Source organism: Gossypium hirsutum, chromosome A05, assembly GCF_007990345.1.
Source record: "Gossypium hirsutum isolate 1008001.06 chromosome A05, Gossypium_hirsutum_v2.1, whole genome shotgun sequence".
Taxonomy (NCBI): Eukaryota; Viridiplantae; Streptophyta; class Magnoliopsida; order Malvales; family Malvaceae; genus Gossypium; species Gossypium hirsutum.
In genome coordinates, this window is record NC_053428.1 from 3,969,276 (window position 1) to 3,988,992 (window position 19,717).

At 30.3% G+C, this 19,717-nt stretch overlaps 1 protein-coding gene and 1 long non-coding RNA gene across 3 annotated transcripts; one reads left to right on the forward strand and one right to left on the reverse strand.

Moving 5' to 3' along the window:
- Positions 1–423: 423 nt before the first annotated feature.
- Positions 424–4,428, reverse strand: LOC107958851 (omega-amidase, chloroplastic). Its single transcript, XM_016894749.2, has 10 exons — positions 4,073–4,428; positions 3,858–3,974; positions 3,294–3,518; positions 2,705–2,798; positions 2,362–2,436; positions 2,176–2,254; positions 1,613–1,628; positions 1,079–1,159; positions 853–935; positions 424–741 (listed from the first exon to the last, which is right to left on the reverse strand). Exons 1-10 carry the CDS (start codon positions 4,346–4,348, stop codon positions 663–665), a joined length of 1,125 nt encoding a protein of 374 aa, XP_016750238.1. The 5' UTR covers positions 4,349–4,428; the 3' UTR covers positions 424–662.
- A 976-nt stretch (positions 4,429–5,404) lies between these two features.
- Positions 5,405–7,560, forward strand: LOC107961364 (uncharacterized). 2 transcript variants are annotated; one of them, XR_001701270.1, is made up of 3 exons: positions 5,405–5,507; positions 6,192–6,459; positions 7,297–7,560. It is a non-coding gene; the product is annotated as an uncharacterized lncRNA (long non-coding RNA). The 2 variants fall into 2 exon arrangements; XR_001701271.2 differs by having other exon boundaries at positions 5,413–5,507; positions 6,192–6,488.
- Positions 7,561–19,717: the final 12,157 nt, after the last annotated feature.

Sequence of the window (19,717 nt, forward strand, 5' to 3'; positions counted from 1 at the left end):
AGGTTAGGCCCACATTTTCTAGCACTTATCCACAGGATTTGACATGCCCATTCAATCATATATAGATAAAAAACAAATTGAGAATGAGAAAGTAAAATGAAAATGATAGCCAGGAGAAATGGTTGACTTACGGAAATACTTCTCCAAATAATCATTTTCAAGCCTACATCAGCAATTGAGGTCAAAACTGACTCTTTCATATTGGCTATGATACTGTAATCCAACCTTGTCCGAGCAAAGTTGTGACCTCTCCGAACCAAATATTAGATCTTCACTATATATATGTGCTATCCTGAGTAATTTAGCTCGTTTCTTGAAGAAAATTGTAGGAAACGGTATCATAACGACTCAAAAATTCTGCAAAATTTAGCTGATAAGATAACGTGTCATCATTTTTAAGTCCATCATCCATGTTACAGAGTGTTGAAAACTAAGTCCGGCTAAATTAGCAATTAAAAACATGGCAACAGTATCACATCCAATTATTGTTCAAATATGGGTTGCAAAGCTATCATCCAAATGATAAACATCTGGTTAAGGTTAACTACAGATTTTCTTCAACTGGACAAAGGACGACAACAGTCCCATGATTTTAGTAAAGTTGCACCTTAAATTACATCCCCACCATGACTCATAGCTATTTACATGCTTCTCTTCTCTAATCAATGAGCACCGACTCTCCGGATGTCCACCAACTGATAAAGATCACCCCGCCGTTGCTTTGCCAAAGGGAGATTAGCCCTAAATTTCATACAAGGCACCCAATTAAAAAGACTAGAAAGTATATACGATTGAATAAAACCATAAACATGCAACATGTATGGAACAAATATTATGTGGAAGCCATATCACCTTCGTTGCTCAAGTATTGAGTAATCAATCTCTGCTATAATAATGTCCTCATCATGTTCAGTTGTGGCTAGGACTTCTCCAAACTGTCACAAGCAAAAATTTAAGTATGTATTTTGTTTGCTCAAAACACTTCAAGCCATAAAAGATTCAGGAATTCGTATTACAGGAGAAAAGCCTTTTTATTCATAAACCCACAACAGAGCTAAAAAAACAAGTATCCACTTACAGGTCCTACAAGGGTTGAGTGACCCCAAGCCACGTAACCGGCTCCAGCATCTCGAGCAGGTGAACAAGTTGCCACATATAACTGTTATTAAAATTTTTATTAGAGAAGGAAAAAAAGAATGAAATCTTTTATGAGAAATCATATATTCATGTCCTAGACAGTGCAGAGATCCAGTGATCTGAAGTCACAGTTCTGATGAATCCGTCCCATTTTCACCATCCAGTATATATGGTAACATCAGAGCTTGAATTATATAAACAAGTATTTTTAAGATTAAACAGAAGGAAAGAATCCTTCGTAAAAAAAAAGGCCAAAGGAAAAAAAGCAGTGTCTTTGCTACCAACCAGAACACCATCAAAGTCCAGCATGTTAGACTAACCAAATACTGACTGCATTCTGGTTTTGACTATAAAAATAACAGGATCTACATTAATTTTCATCTGTAATAGCAATGTCTGTCTTATTAAACCAAATAGTATAGTATGCTAATTATGAGACTTATGAAAGCTTTTACGAAAAATTTTGTTACCATACCTGATTATCCACAGCCCTGCATACAGAATAGCAAGAAAAAAAAATTAGTAGATGAACAACTACTATCACAAAATAACAATTAGCTCACTAAATCATCCAATACGACAGTCCCCTTCAGGTTGAGAAACGGTTGGATGTTAAAAACAAAAAAGAGCAAACGTGGAGGACAAACTGGTACAACTTGATCTAAGTTTTAATCCATCGCTGTACAAGTAATCTAATTTTCTCTCTTTAAATGAAATGATGGTTTTGGAAGATGATCAAACATGATAAATTCCATTTCATCAAGTAAATTTATTGGTGTCTTGGCAAAGAAAATTCAGAAGGTAATGTTTAAAGATAAACTTACTGCCATGTATGAAGTTCATAACGTCCACTTAAAGCTAAAACTAGGAACCATCTCTGTAAGGATACAAGGCCAAAAGAATTATAACACTGACTTTTATATTGCTTTTTTCAGTCACTGCATCACCTCCCCTCCCCAGTCTACCTTATTTCTCTCTACCTTTCAGTAAAGTTAAAAAGATTAACAAGGAAAGTGAAAGCAGGGAAATAACTAGCACCTTGCTCTCTGCAGCAACTCCCAATGCAATGGTCCGGTTGTCATGTTAAATGCTCCAGGATAACATAGCAAGTGAGCACCTAATTTCAATAAACACAGGAAATAATAATTGCATTCATCAGCTACCAAAAGCCAATATTACAAATGAAATTAATTGAATAACGGTGCGAGGGAGAGGTATACACACCTCTTGAGGCATATATCATTGCCAATTCCTGAAAACGAATGTCATAACAAATCCCTACACCAATTCGCCCAACATCTGCATGAACTATTGATGATTAGCTTCCCACTTATAAAACCATTCACCTAGTATACTTAATTGCTGATAATAATTACTAGTCAGTTAAATCTGATTGTAGAAGATTTGACATAGTACTTCACCAAATAATGGTAAAGATGTAAGAAACATAGGAATGTCTCATGACAGTGGACGAGATGATATACAATATATGATCTAGAAAACCATTCTAAAAAAATTATGGACAGGGTAACATGTTCATGCATGCGAAGTCTAAGGAAACATCAACCTGTGTCCACAATGGTAGGAGTTTCCCCAGCAGTAAGAGTCTTGGATTCCATGAAGGTAATCTTCCCAGGAATATCGATATCAAAAAGGTGAATCTGTAGTTCCAAAGGAATTCATAAATATCATGTGCACCAGCTTCAAAGGGAATCTTCAAAGTGATATTAGAGAACTTTAGAATTGTCTAAAGAAAGCAGCAGACTTGGTATCAGAGATCAGGAATTTTGGTGTTTGCATACTGGTGTGTGTGTGTATTTGAAACTTTAGCAGCAAAAGCAAAAAGTAAAGATAAAGCTTAATATCAATGTTTTTTTTTCTTCTGACAGATAAGTTTTAATGGTACAAAACAAAAAATTTCACAATTATATCAAGAACTGAGTACTAAATGGCTCAGCCATCTAGCAATATGTGTAGATGTATGAGCTTTTATACAGGTGATGAATTGACAGATGTTGCACCATAGTCAAATTCATTCTACCTAATGAACTAAAAATAAACAGTAGCTCCATCATGCATTGCCAAGTTCAGCCATACACAATGCACAAAATTGGCAATTCCTATATACTACCATACGGGATAGTAAGTGCCTCTACCTTGCGGTGCTTGGCTTTCAGATTTCCATCGGTACCAAAGACACAACAAGTATTATACAATTTATCCCCACAGCGTTCAGGAATAGAGCCACCAACTACCGTGATCTTCAGACGACTAGAAACTTCAGACAGCATAGCTGTTGAAGGAGATGCATCATGACCTGCATCTATATCTTCAGCATAAACTGGAAAACTGTCATTTGAATATGGGCTGTTCCATATTTCCTGAAACAGAAAAACAGAAAAGAAGGACGGGCCTTAAAATGTTAATAGCAAAATCTATTATATGTAATTGGGGAACACCAAAACAACCATTTTCTGGTTTAATATTCCACCATATATTTGGCTCGTCAAGCTGATTTCACCAAAAATCATGGGAAAAAAAGAATTAGGCTTTAGCTTATCTGGTATGCTCAAATTTCTAAGACCCTCCAAGCTTCTAAATTTTCAACCTCGAATCCAATAGCACAAAGCTTAATTATGCACAATTTGTTACCTAACGAAAACCCTCATGCGAACATGAGAAAGGAGAAACCTTGAGACATAGACAAGAATAAAACTCACAGGCAAGACAACAAGCTGGGCACCCTTTTGAGCGGCCTCTTCGATGGCCTTCCGAGCATGCTGTATGTTCCTCTCTTTATCAGGTGTCACTGCCAACTGACAAATCCCAATCTTGAACTATAACAACAAACCCAAAACAGATCACTTTAACAAACACGCAATCAAAACAACAAAAAGGAAAAGACAGCAAAAAAAAAAAAAGCAAAAGAGGTTGCCTTGGTGAGAAGAGGGGAGGGAAGAGGAAGAGCAGGTGGTAGCCCCGCTTGTTCAGGCTTGAAAGCTGATGATGACATTATGGATGATGAGTTGGACCGGATTTGGGTTTGGAGGTTTTGGTAACGTTGATTGTACAGGTTTATGGTGTTTGTGGGGAAGATTGGAATGAAGAACGGTGTTTGAGAAATGGGTTTGGATGAGTGTTGAAGAAAGGAGCGTGAGATAGCGGATTGAAGTCTTATTAGATTCTTGGAGCTAACAACTGATGACTTCATAGTTGTTTTGACCTTTTGTTTACTACTGAGTCTTTTGCTTCCGGCAAATATTTTAATGGGATTTTTTTTTTTTACCAGAGTTATTCGTACTCAAATATCATCTTAAAACCCATGGAAACAACCAATAATAAAGATTAAAACTTAATCCAACATTTGGTGTTTTACTAAAATTGTTATTTATAGGAAGAAAAGGGAAAAAAATCAACTAAAGTTTATAGTTTATATCCAAATATTAAACTGAACAATAATTAAACAATATGGTATCCACATCTAAGGAAGCGTTTTTTTAGTCACACGTAAAAAGTACTGTGTTTTTACCAAATTCGATATTTAAATTTTGTATGCGGTTATTTTAATTTTGAAATGGTATTAGCTTTAAATATTTGGCTTTTGTTAAATACTAAAAATCTTATATATAAATAAAAGTCATAAATTTAAAATAAAAATATATATTTAAAAATAAATAATGAAACATATGATTTGAAATAACACATTAAATATGCATATAATTAAAATAAATTAAATTGCTTATCGTGATGTTGTAACAACTCAGTTTTTCAGTGGTGTCAGAAATAATAGTTTTGGGGTCATTGAATTCGATAAGTAAGTTCATGAATATTATTATTTAATATTTACGAGTCAAATATAGTTTTAAAAAGGTCATTGATATAGTGATTTTTGTTATATAAGTGAATTATTAAGTTCAAACGGTTTTAGAAAATGAGGTATTGGGACATCATATCTATAAACCGAGCCATAAATATTTTTGTAAATATTTAAGGAGTGTTGTTAACGTGGTATTAAATTTTTGTTGAAAAATTTTAACATTTTAATAATTAATTAATTAAAAAAAGACTATTTTATAAAAGTTGCAAAACCTAGTTGCTATTGAATTTTAATGATTTAATAGATTACTTAGTGGAAGTAGGTGGACTTATATGACAATTATACCATGATAAATTATTATAGTCGGTCAATGCTTGTTTTTAGGATAAGTATGTGTTATTTTTATTAATTAAAATAATAATAATGTATTAAAAACATTAAAATAAGTAAAACAAAAAGTAATAAAAACATTTTATACTTATCATCTTCTCCGAACCACCGGAACACCATGGCAAGAAGAACCAAGCTTCGGCTTTGCTTCAATTCATGGATGGTAAGCCATCTTTCATCCGATTCTTTTAATTTTTTTGTTTTTGAAATCGTTGCAATTAGGTTTAGCTAACTCGAACTTTCGATTTTGAAACTGTTAAAGATTTTGAATGTTGCCATTAATGAATCTTGTGTGATTTTTTTTATGTTAAATGATGAATCTGAGATATTAATTGTTATTTAAAAGTATTTTATTAAGTGATTTTTAATGAATTTTTTGATTAGGGACTAAATTATTGAAATAGTAAAAATACAAGGATTTTTTATGAAATTATTGTAAAAATGAATTGTATTGAATGCCATGATTATTTTGCTAGCATGGGTTTGCATTAAAAAATGGTTAATTTGTATGTTTTGGGCTCAAGGACTAAATTGAATAAAAGTAAAACTTTAGGGGTAATTTTGTAAAAATTTCAAAAATGACCAAATTACATGAAATGAATTTTTTTTATTTTATAAATTAATAAATTGAATGAAATTATTAATTTAGATCAAAATCGAGTGGAAAATCGAGAAAAATAGAAAATTACCAAAATGCCTTTTAATATTGGTATTTCTGTAATTTAGCCTAGTAAGTTCGTACGGTTAAAATTTAACATTTTTATAAATTGATGATTGGTATTATATATATGTTCTATTGTTGGAACTGAATTATTGTTGGAAATATATTATCGAATTTAATACTCAGTTTGGATTGAACGCGAGATTTGAGTACATTCATGATTTGGTGTATGACGGGGGTTTGGAGTGGAGATGGTACTAGAGGGAGATATCGGTATTTTACCCGAGTAAATCGCAGTTCAGAATTTGTTGCGAACTCTCGCATTTTACTTTCTGTTTGGCGTGATTCGAGTGGATCAGCTCTTACAAGCTTTTGTTCAGCTCTTTTGAGCTTCTGTTGGCATGTTTGGGAGGACCATCTCTTATGAGCTTCTGTTGACGATGTACTCTTACCTGTAAGTCGTTCTTCGTAAGGAAAATCTCGGTAAGATAATTTGTTTTTATTGAATATTACCTGAACATAAATGAATTCATCAGTTGAGATGGTGCATAATGCTTAGGTTTGTGCTAAGCTTTTGGTTGCATTATATCATGTTGAATATTAGTGATATACATTGACATGGTAATTGGTTAAATGGAAATAAGCTTATGTTCATAAAAGGGTGATAAGATTCAAAATGTGTAATTTCTTATAAAATGGTTTGTCATGTGATTGACCCCAAATGAGTTATATACATAAATGCACTAACTTGTATATTGATGATGGTGATTAAGCTTATGTCAAGCTTGAGATTATGATTGATATATATGCTTATGTCTAGTATTATACAAATGAAACCATAAGTTCATAATTGAAATGTGATATGATGAAAAATGGATTGATGAGTTGAATGCTATACTTATATATGAGAAATTACAGATGTTATGGTTGAATTTACCTATGTTATGAATAAATATATTAATAAATTAATTGATGTTATTATTTAAGTTTATGTTAGGTAAATGGGAAGGAAAGTAAGTAAAAGAAATTATTCATAGTTTTATGAAAAAGTTAATGATGGTGTAAAATGATTTATAAAATCTTATTACGTTAGGAATGATTATATATATGATGTTGATAAACTTACTCATTTATAAGTTGGTGGTTATGTAGTTGATAAATCTTGAGGCATTGGTATAGCTTTATATTTATCATATAAAGTTTATTATTGAATTGGAATATTATATTTAAAGTTTGCTCGAGCTTACTAAGCATTTATTGCTTACATAGTTGTTTACCCCTTACTTTACAGATTATCGGAAGTTCGATCGGGTTGGAAGCTCATCGAAGATCTATCACACTATCCATCGGTTCTATTGGTACTTTCGGATGTTTAGGTTTTGGTTATAATGCATGTATAGTTATTCTGGTTAATGTTGGCTATTAGTATTTTGTTGAGATTAGCCACTTATTTGGCTTGTGTTTTGGCACATTTTGGTTTGTGCATATTTACCTTATATGGTTGATGTGTGGTTTGGTTTATGGTTGTATAGTGAAAAGTAAAATGTTAGCGAAATGCATTTTATACATGTGTTTTGGGATGTAACACCCCTAACCCGTATCCGTCGTCGAAATAGGGTTACAGAGTGTTACAAGTTACCAGTACATACAGAACATTTACAGATTAATCAAAACATTACTATTAACTTTCTGAGATCATATATATATATAACAACCTTTATTTGGGCCCTCGAAGCCCAACATGAACATTAAAATCAAGTCGGAACTCAACTGATGTAACACCTCCTAACCCCAAACAGTTACCGGAACGAGGTTATGAGGCATTACCGGACATATCAAACAACTTACTAATAATTTACAATTAATATAACTTTTATGGTATAATATAATAATTGAGTCCCTATATTGAACTCTCAAAGTTCAAGCACGTGTTAAAAGTAGAACGGAACTTGTTCGAATATTCTGAATTTTTTTTTATAAAAATTTCGGTCTGCTTATTTTTACCTAAAACCTTCTGCAAATTCAAACTAAAACAACCAGCACCAATTTTTGACATTCATATAACTAATATTTATATCATTAACATAATTTCAACTTAATAACTATCATAGCATCATTCAAAATTGATTAAAAACTTCATTCATTTAACAACTTAATGTTCATGTATCAAAATATCATATACTTTTCTTACCATTTCATTTAACCATCTAAATCTTATAATTCAACCTTCACTACCCAAAGTAATATGCAGATTCAAGTGACTATATAACACCTATGTACATGCCACCTTTACCCAAAAGAAAAATATACATCACCAAATTTGTGTTGGAGTCGGGAATGTTCTGGATGCTGAACCGGGACACTTGACTTCTACTAACCTGCGCACGGAAACAACCGTACGCTGAGTATGGATATACTCAGTGATATTACCATAATTCAAATTATATCAACAATAGTAAAAACATAAATATTAAAATACCTAACAATTAATGTCATATGTACTAATTCATAAATCAATGTATTTTCTCAAACTTAAATTTATATCACTTATGAATATACATTTCATACTTTTCTCTTATTATCACAATTCCAATTTCAATTCGTAATTCAATTTATTTTTCTCGTTTCAATGCCTCAAATTCACATTTCAATTTTTTCACCCTATTAACGTAACTCGGACTTTGGCGGATACACGGATCCAACCAAACACACCAATATGGCACCCAGTGCCTCATCAGATAGTTCGAAGTAATAGTTGACACCCAGTGTCTCATCGGCCTAGCCGAAGTAAAGTTGGTACCCAGTACCTCATCGAATCTATCCGAAGAAATATAGTGACACCCAGTGTCTCATCGACTCGAGGTTGAAGTATCCCTGAACACTTCCAATCCTATGGCATGCCAACTATATCCGACTCAGCCCGACTAGTTAATAGGGTATTCAATTCACTTTCTCAATCCTATATCACTTTCAATTCACAATTCAAATCACCAATCATTTTTCAATCAATACGCTTTTCAAATAATTACATCTTCCATAATTCACTTATTCAATTCAATTTGATTCAATTTGCATCACTTTCATTTTCACTCAATATTCATATCAATTTCACATACTTACCTCAAGTCTTACTTACCATACATAACAATAAAAAAATTCAGCAATCAATAATAATTAAAATTCGAATTATAGTAATACACACCGTAATTCTCCCGTTTTAGTACTCGATGGCTTTCTCCTTTCCTTTCGATGTTGATGCTTCAGGTTCTTTATTGGCTACGAAAATAATAATTTATAATCATCAATACAACATGATTCAATTTAATTCATGAGCCTAAACATGCAAATTTAACCATTTTTAATGTATATATATAATTTCACCATTAAGCTGTCTACTTGAGTCATTGTTACTAAATTATTTATATCTTGAGCTACGAAACTCCAAATTAATATCCGTAAATTTTCCTTAAAACTAGACTCATATATCTTCTAATCATAAAATTTCCAGAATTTTTGGTCTAGCCATTTAATACATTTTATTCGTTAAATACTCCCCTATTATTTCATTTGACAGTTCTGACCTCTCTCTACTAAAACTAAATTATCTCATTGTACAGAACTCGAATAAGGTTCTTGTTTATTTATTTTGAAACTAGATTCATTAAGGAGTTCACATATATAAATTACACTCCATAATAATTTTTGTAAAATTTTTAATGATTTTCCAAACTTAAAACAGGGCATCTCGAAATCACCCCGAACCAGTATTACAAAATTTCAAATATCTCTTGATTCATCAATTAATTGCTTACACTGTTTCTACTATAAGAAACTAGACTCAATAAGCTTTAATTCCATATTTTGTTCATCCTCTAGTTCAATTTATAAAAATTTTAGTGAATTTTCAAAGTCAGACCATTGCTACTTCCCAAAACTGTTTTGATGAAAAATGTTAATAACCAAATTTATAACACCAATTCACACCTTATTCCTATTCAAATTTCATTTAAACTCAAATTTAACTATTAAATTTTCAACATATTTTCTTAATTCCGAATTTTCCTCAATCTAGTCCCTAAAACACAAAACTTATAGCTTACTTTGCAATTCAATCCTTATATCTATTCTAACTTGAATTTCGTTCAATTAAACCCCTATTTCATCATTTTATTCAACATGAACTTTGTTTAAAAACCTAAGAACTTCCAAACTAACAACTTAATTTCATCAAAAACTTGTTTTAAGACTTCTAAAATATCAAAATTATGAGAAAAGGACTTGATTGAGCTTACTAATTAACTCCAAGCTTCATAAACCTTATTTCCCCTTTTCTTTCTTCTTTCCTTTCTTTCTCCCCTATTCTTCTCTGTTTCGTTTGCTTTCATTCTGTTTCTTTTAACTTATTTGTTTCTTTTATATATAATAATAATATAATATAATATAATATAATATACTTAATTATTAAATAAATATATATTTTTTTTAATCAATAAAATCTTTGATATTTTCCACGTTAAACCGCCTCAGCTATAGGAAATGGTTTAATTTCCTCTTAAGTCCTTCTAATTTTTCTTTAATCTATAATTAAACTTTTACTCTTATTCAATTTAATCCTTTTTACTAATTACTCTAAATTAAGCTAAATTTACTTAATTAAAACCTAATTAAACACACTACTAGACTCATAAATATTTTTAATAATTATTTTCGAACTTATTTCACTAAGACGGAGGCCCGATAACACACTTTTCTGGTGCCCACGGATTTTGGGTTGTTACAACTGATTTCTCATAAAAATTTTCACTTAATTTTTTTTTAAAAATTTACTTGTGAACAGTACCCATACGCCCGTGTGGCTCGGGACACGCCCATGTCCCTTGTCCGTGGAGCTTTCTGTTTATGACATCATCATCAATTTAGGCGCACACGGCCACATCGCACGCCCGTGTCTTAAAGTCGTGTTCCATATATGGCTGAGACACACGGCCGTGTCTCTGCCTGTGTTGTAACACCTCCTAACCCCAAACCGTCGCCGGAACGAGGTTATGAGGCATTACCGGACATATCAGACAACTTACGAATAATTTACAATTAATATAACTTTCATAGTATAATATAATAATTAAGTCCCTATCTTGAACTCTCGAAGTTCAAACACGTATTAAAAGTAGAACGGGACTTGTTCGAGTATTCCAAATTTTTTTTTTATAAAAATTTCGGCAGCATTTCTGCTTATTTTTACCTAAACCTTCTGCAAATTCAAACCAAAACAACCAACACCAATATTTCACATTCATATACTAATATTTATATTATTAACAAAATTTTAATTTAATAACTATCATAACATCATTCAAAATTGATTAAAAACTTCATTCATTTAACAACTTAATGTTCATGTATCAAAATATCATGTACTTTCCTTACCATTTCATTTAACCATCTAAATTTTATAATTCATCCTTCACTACCCAAAGTAATATACATATTCAAGTGACTAAATAACACCCATGTACATGCCACCTTTACCCAAAAGAAAAATATATATCACCAAGTTTGTGTTGGAGTCGGGATTGTTCTGGATGCTGAGCCGGGACACTTGACTTCTACTAACCTGCGCACGGAAACAACCGTACGCTGAGTATGGATATACTCAGTGGTATTACTATAACTCAAGACTATTTAACATTAATAAATTACAAACATCAACCATAAATTCTATAATTATTTAAACTACGTTTATATATAATTATTTTACTTCATAAATCTTAAATTCATAATTCATTTTTCTCATACTAACTCAATTCATAATTTAGTTCATACATTCTTTCTCGTACTTTTCAATAGTACTAAAACAAATAATCTCATTTTTAAAATTTCATTTCAATTATTTACCCTATTAACAAAGCTCGGACTATGACAAATACACGGATTTCCACCCAAACACACCCGAAATATTGTAAATCCTCCATAACACACCGGTATAATATATCCTCCCAAACACACCAATAATGCATTAAATGCCTATTCGGATAAACCGAAGTATATAATAACAGAAACATCTTCTCGGCCGAACTACAATCTCTTCATCACATCACAAATCCAATGGCATGCCATTTGTATCGAATCTAGTCTGACAAGTGAATAGGGTATTATTTTACTTTTTCTAATTTCAATTTAATTTACACAAAAATTTTCAATACTCATTCAATTCAAATATCTATTATCTTAATTCATATACAAATTAATTTTCACACAAGTGTATACCATCAACACCCTACAATTGTCACCATTTATTTATTTTTCAATCAATACACTTTTCAAATAATCACATACTTACCTCAAGCCTTACTTACCATACATAACAATTAAAATTTCAGCAATCAATAATAATTAAAATTTGAATTATAGTAATACACACCGTAATTCTCCCGTTTTAGTCCTCGATGACTTTCTCCTTTCCTTTCGATGTTGATGCTTCAAGTTCTTTGTTGGCTACGAAAATAATAGTAATTTACATTATTATTTACAGCACTAATTATAATAAATAATTAAATTTCTAAACAACTCCTACCTTATTCCCAATTTAATCCTAACTAAACTTAATTATTTTCTTAATCCAATTCACTCTCTTTTTCTATTCAAATATTGTCTAAACTTATATTTAACTATAAAATTTCCAGCATATTTCCCTAATTTCGAAATTTCTTCAATTTAGTCCCTACAACATAAAACTTATAGCCTAGTTTACAATTTAATCCCTTAATCAATTCTAACTTAGAATTTATTCAATTAAATCCCTAATTCCATATTTTTTCCAACATGAACCCTACTTGGAAACATATGAACTCTTGAACTATCAACTTAATTTCATCAAAATCTTATTTCAAAGCTCCTAAAACATCAAAATTAAGAGAAAAGGACTTAATTGACTTACCTTTTAAAGCTTCAAACCTTAAAACCCTAGTTTTTCCTTTCCCTTTTTTTTCTTTCTTTTTCTTTCCCTGTTTCGAAATGCTTCTGTTCTGTTTCTTCTTTGTTTCTTTTGTCTTTCTTTTTATTCTTTTATTATTTCATTTATTTTACTTATTTATTTTATCATTTAACTAATATATATTATTATTAATTTAATAACAATATAATTAACACATTTGTATACATGTATCTTTGTACATTTGTACACTATTATTACCATCCATTTGTCTTTCTTTTATTTATTTAACAAATAAAAATCTTATAATATTAATATTTAATTAATAAATATCTTTAACTTAAAATTTAAGTAAATACATAATTATAATACAAATGTATATATTCATATTATTACAAATGTCATTATTTAATTTGTTTTTCATACCAAAAATCTTATAATTTAATTATTTAATTAACAAATATCTTTATACTTAAATTATAAGAAATTAAATATTTAAATTACAAATGTACCCATAAAATTCTTACGCATGTATATTTTATTACCATACAATTGTCTTCTATTTAATTTATTTTTAATATATTATCAATTAAATAATCATAACAATTTAATATAAAACCATAATAATAATCATTATAATATATAAAACCTAAAAAAATCTTTGATTTTATTTCACCAATATGCCACCTCATTTGTAGTCAATGGCTTAATTGCCATTTTAATCCTTTTTATTTTCTATTGCTTTATAATTAAACTTTTACCCTTTATTCAATTTAATCCTTTTTATTACTTACTCTAAATTAAGCTAAATTCACTTAATTAGATCCTAATTAGACACACCACTAGGCTCATAAATATTTTTAATAATTATTTTCGAACTTATTTCACGAAGACGGAGGCCCTATAACTCACTTTTCCGGTGCCCGTGAATTTCAGGTCATTACATGTGTGGTCAATATCTAAGCTATTTTCCAAGCCTTGGTCAACCTTAATCTCTTACACACTTATACAAAATCAAAAGCATATAACATAGTATTCATTTAATGATTAAACATTCTCAATTAAACTACAAACATAGCATTTGTATGTCATCATACATGTGTCTCTCATACTCATTTTACCTTGTCTATTGTGGTACCACTTATATTTTATACCATGATTATCATCTTACCAAATATTTTCAACTTAATCATCAAGCATTCATATTTAAAACTAGATCATATCTTTATAAAATACCACATTTCAGATGCGCAGAATAAAATACATGCCTTAGACATTTCAATCCAACTTCATACCCAACAAGCATCATATTGAAACTAGTCATATATATACATGTCATGATATGTATCGTTCTCATACTGTTTTCTTATAAACATATATCATTTATTTTCCTCCTCCTCCTCTCCATTCCACATCCTTAATAGATATAACATTCTTGTAAGTACGATTTCACAATTTACTTATTAATGCTCACATCAAGCTGTTCACACGAGTCATAGTCACTCAATTATTTATAATTCGAGCTACAGAGCTCCAAATTAAGATCCGTAAATTTTCCCTGAAACTAGACTCACATATCATTCCATCATAAAATTTTCAAAATTTTTAGTTTAGCCAATTAGTATAGTTTATTCATTTAAGTTTCCCCTATTTCACTATCTGACAGTTCTGACCTCTCTTCACTAAAAATTAATTATATCACAGTACAGAACTCAGATAATGTTCTCGTTCATTTCTATTGAAAATAGACTCATTAAGAATTCTAAGCATATAAATTTGAGCCTATAATTAATTTTCTCCAATTTTTGACGATTTTCCAAAGTCAAAACAGGGGAACCCGAATTCATTCTGACCTTGTCTCACAAAATTCATTATATCTCATAATTTACAATTCAATTGCTTACACGTTTCTTCTATGAGAAACTAGACTCAATAAGCTTTAAATTCATATATTATTCATCCTCTAATTCAATTTTTAAAATTTATGGTGATTTTTCAAAGTTAACCTACTGCTGCTGTCCAAAGCTATTTTAGTTCAAGAAGTTTATTACCATTTTTCCTCTAAATTTCACAGGTCATACAATTCAGTCCTTGCTCAATTAGCCCATCTATTAAGCTAATTTTTCTCAATTAACATTTTATTCCATCATTCTAAACTATTACACAACCTTTGAAAATCAGAATTTTAACACTAAACCTTAATTCACAACTTTTTCACAATTAGGTCCTAAAATCAATTTCGATTGAATTTACTTGATAAAATTATCAAACAACAAAATCAAAGCTTAAAATTCATTTTATTTCATCATAAACAGCCAACACTTATCAATGATAGCTTTTAATTTTGTCCATAAAATCAAAAACTAATGAATTAAACACTTGGACCTAATTGTAAAAGTCACAAAACATAAAAATCTCAAAGAAAAAGGAAATAATTGAACTCACATATGTCAAAGTATGAAAAACCAGCAGCTTTCAGACCTCCCATGACGTTTTTGCTGAAGAAATATGATGATATCTCTAGATTTTTCAATTTTGTCTTGTTTTATATGTTTAATTTGTAAAATTTCCCATTTTGCCCTTGTTTCTCCTTATCTTTTTTAGCTAATTTTCTTGCCCAACCGTCCAGCCCATACAATTTGGGTCCAATTGTCTTTTAAATCCCTCCTTTTTAATCACTTAAACTATTTAATCACAATTTAATAAATTTCGCACTATTTTTAGTTTAGTCCTTTTTAATTAATTGACTCACCAAAGTTAAAATTTTCTAACGAAACTTTAATACTAACTTAATAACACTCCATAAATATTTATAAAAATATTTATGGCTCGGTTTATGAATATAAGGTCTCGATACCTCGTTTTCAGCCCAATTTACCTGATTAATTCTTTTAAAATAGCAAAATTCACTAATTAAAAATAATTCTTTTAAGTTCGTGTTTGGCCTATAATTATTATTTGTTAAAATTTCTAAACTTACTCGTTGGATTTAGTGATCTCGAATCATTGTTTCCGACACCACTGAAAAATTTGGCTGTTACATGGGATGTGATGAATTAATCATGAATCAGTACCTTGATATGTAAAGTATATATATCTAAATATGTTAGTATTTGAAATACATTTTGGCACCAAATGGTATGTTTTGGTAGGTAAGTGACTTGGTTCGAAATAATGCAAATTAGCAAGTTCGTTATACATATGAATATATTGAATACACATGTTATAAGCTGTCATTTGAGATGCCTAAAGGCATATTGGTTGTATATGAAGATCTAAAGCTTGATTTTGGCTTGTTTTGGATGCCTAATTATGGTTTGTTGATATGCATAATGTTGATTGCAGGTTGACACCAAATTGGGTGAGAAATATGTCTTTAAAAATGACCTATTTTCGTCCACACAAGCAGAGACACAGGCATGTGTCTCAGCTGTGTTTGACATACGGCCAAGTGACACGATCGTGTGTCTCCTGTATCTTTTAAAGAGTGCAAGTCAGTATATTCACACGCCCTGGTACATGGGCGTGTGGCTTGGCCGTGTGGCACAAGTCAGTGAGTTACATGGGCACGAGCATGACTATGTGTCCCTAATTCGAATGTTCATACGGCCTGAGATATGGACATGTCTCTTGGCCGTGTGACCCTGCAGTATTAAATGTAACACCCTTTAACCCCGAACCGTCGCCGGAACAGAATTACGAGGCATTACCGGACGTATCGAACGATTTACAACAATTCTTAAATAAATAACCAATATATTAAAATAATTCATAAAATTTATTAGTTTGTTTACCAAATGACTTCATTTTTTTTTATAAAAATTTCGGCAGCATTTCTGCTTATTTTTACATAAAACCCCCTGCAAATTAAAACCATATAGTTCCCAAATATCACCAATTCAACCAATTCATTTCACATTCACATTTTCTATTCTAAATACTTCTAATCAAACTCAATCTACACAATATCAATTTAAAATTTAACAATGTACTAATTAGATAAAATAGATAGACTTCTTTCATTAAAATCCATAAACTTTTAATACTAACATTTTTAACCATTATATATTAAAACATAATAACCTTTATACACAATCTATGTACATGCCACCTTTACCAAAGGAAAAATACATCACCAAGTTTTGCCGAAGCCGGGATTAATCTGGATGCTGAACCGGGACCTTTGACTTCTATCGACCTGCGCACGGAAACAACCGTACGCTGAGTAATTCATACTCAGTGGTATTACCATAATTCAAATTATAACAATAATGTACATGTAATGCATAAATCGTACATACAATTTAAATTCAATATTTCAACAATAGCAATTCATCAACCAATATCGTATATCCACAATTTGAGTTTGAATAAATCACGAACCTTAGGTTCATTTCTCAATCTCATTTCACATTTCAATTCACAATTCAACTTTTTCATATCATTTCAATAGCTCGTTTGACCAACTCGTTCGGTTTATCATTTCATCATTTACCCTATTAACAAACTCGGACTTTGGCGGATACACGGATCCAACCAAACACACCAGAATGGCACCCAGTGCCTCATCGGATAGTTCGAAGCAATAGTTGACACCCAGTGTCTCATCGGCAAAGCCGAAGAAAGTTGGTACCCAGTACCTCATCGAATCTATCCGAAGAAATATAGTGACACCCAGTGTCTCATCGACTCGAGGTCGAAGTATCCCTGAACTCTTCCAATCCTATGGCATGACAACTATATCCGACTCAGCCCGACTAGTTAATAGGGTATTTAAATCACATATATTCTCAATTCAATCACAATTTCTCACACTTTCAATTCAATCATTTTTCCACCTTCAATCAATAATTATTTCACAAATTCACACATTTTCACAACTCAATACATTTCCATACAATTTAATACCATTCACAATTCGATTCAAATTCATTTCCCGCTTTCAATCAACAAACAATTCAAATATTAATTCATATAAACTATTCAATTTAATTCCCACTAATAATAATAATAATAATACTAATAATAAATTAATACTAATATTATACTTACCTCACATTTCATTCACTAGACACATAAATTAAAATTTAGCATTTAATAATAAATAACTTGAATTATAGTAATGCAAACCGTTATTCTCCCGTTTTAGTCCTCGATAACTTTCTCCTTTCCTTTTGACGCCGATGCCTCGGGTTCTTTGTTAGCTACGAAAATAATAATTTGTAATATTAATTACAGCACTAATTATAATAAATAATTGAATTTCTATTCAAACCTAATTCTCAATTTAATCCTAACTAAATTCACTTACTTTCCTAATTCAATTCACACTCTATTTCTATTCAAATTTCATCCAAACTAAAATTTAACTATCAAAATTTCAGCATATTTTGCTAATTTCGAATTTCCCTCAATTTAGTCCCTAAAACATAAAACTTATAGTTTCTTTTACAATTTAATCCCTTTTTCAATTCTAACTTAAAATTCCTTCAAGTTAATCCCTAATTCATCTCTTTTGTTCAACATAAACTATACTTGAAAACCTATGAACTTACAAAATATCAACTTAATTCCATCAAAACTTTGTTTTAAAGCTTTTAAAACATTAGAATTAAGAGAAAGGGCTAATTTGACTTACCAATCAAAGCTTTAAACCTTAAACCTTCAATTTTTCCTTTTTCTTTCTTTTTTCTTCTTTCTCCCCTGTTTCTTCTCTGTTTCGTCTTTGGCTATTCTGTTTCTTTCTTCTTTTGTTTCTTTTATTCTTTTATTTTAACTTACTTTACTTTATTTCCTTTATTTTATTTCTTTTGTTTTCTTTTATTTAATTACTTTAATATAATAATTAAAACAAATATCTATTTAGTAATTAAATATAAGTATTACAAATGTATGTATTTTATTAATACACTTGTATTAAATATCACCATACATTTGTCTTTATTTAATTTATTTCTTAATATAATATTTATAATATAATTAATTTAATAATATCCTTTATAATTAATTTATATATTTATATAAATAAATAATATAAAAATCTAAGATTTTTACAATGTTATGCCGCCTCAACTTCCAAATGTGGCTTAATTGCCCATTTGGTCCCTCTTATTTTCTTTTGATCTATAATTAAACATTTACCCTTTATTCAATTTAATCCTTTTTCCTAATTATTCTTAATTAGATTAAATTCATCTATCTAAAACTTAATTAAACACACAACTAGTCTCGTAAATATTTCTAATAATTATTTTCGGACTCAATTTACTAAGACGGAGGCCCGATATTATACTTTTTCGATGCCCGTGAATTTTGGGTCATTACATTAAATTTTTTTAAATGTTTCTAAAAACTTTTTTGAGTTTTCGATTGAGTCCCGATTTGTTTCTAATGCGTAATTTGGAGCCTCGAGGGCTCGTATAAGGGACAATATGTATGCTTTTGATTGGTTTTTAACATGAATTCTATATAATTTGAAATATTTGCATTTTCTGTCTATTTGATTTGTAAACTTCGGTAATGCTCTGTAACCCTACTCTGACGATGGATACGGGTTAGAGGTGTTACAGATGTTGTCATTAATCTTGAATCGGTGTTGAGTTAACTTGTGACACCAACTCGATTAAATAATTTATTAATATATACACAGCCAGTGAAGATAATAAAGTGCGTATAATACAATTAAAATGTATAAAAATATCAAAATAAAATTTTAGTTGGGTGGTAAATTAAATGTATTATTAATGTGATTGGTGTGGGTTCAAATCCCACCATATGTATA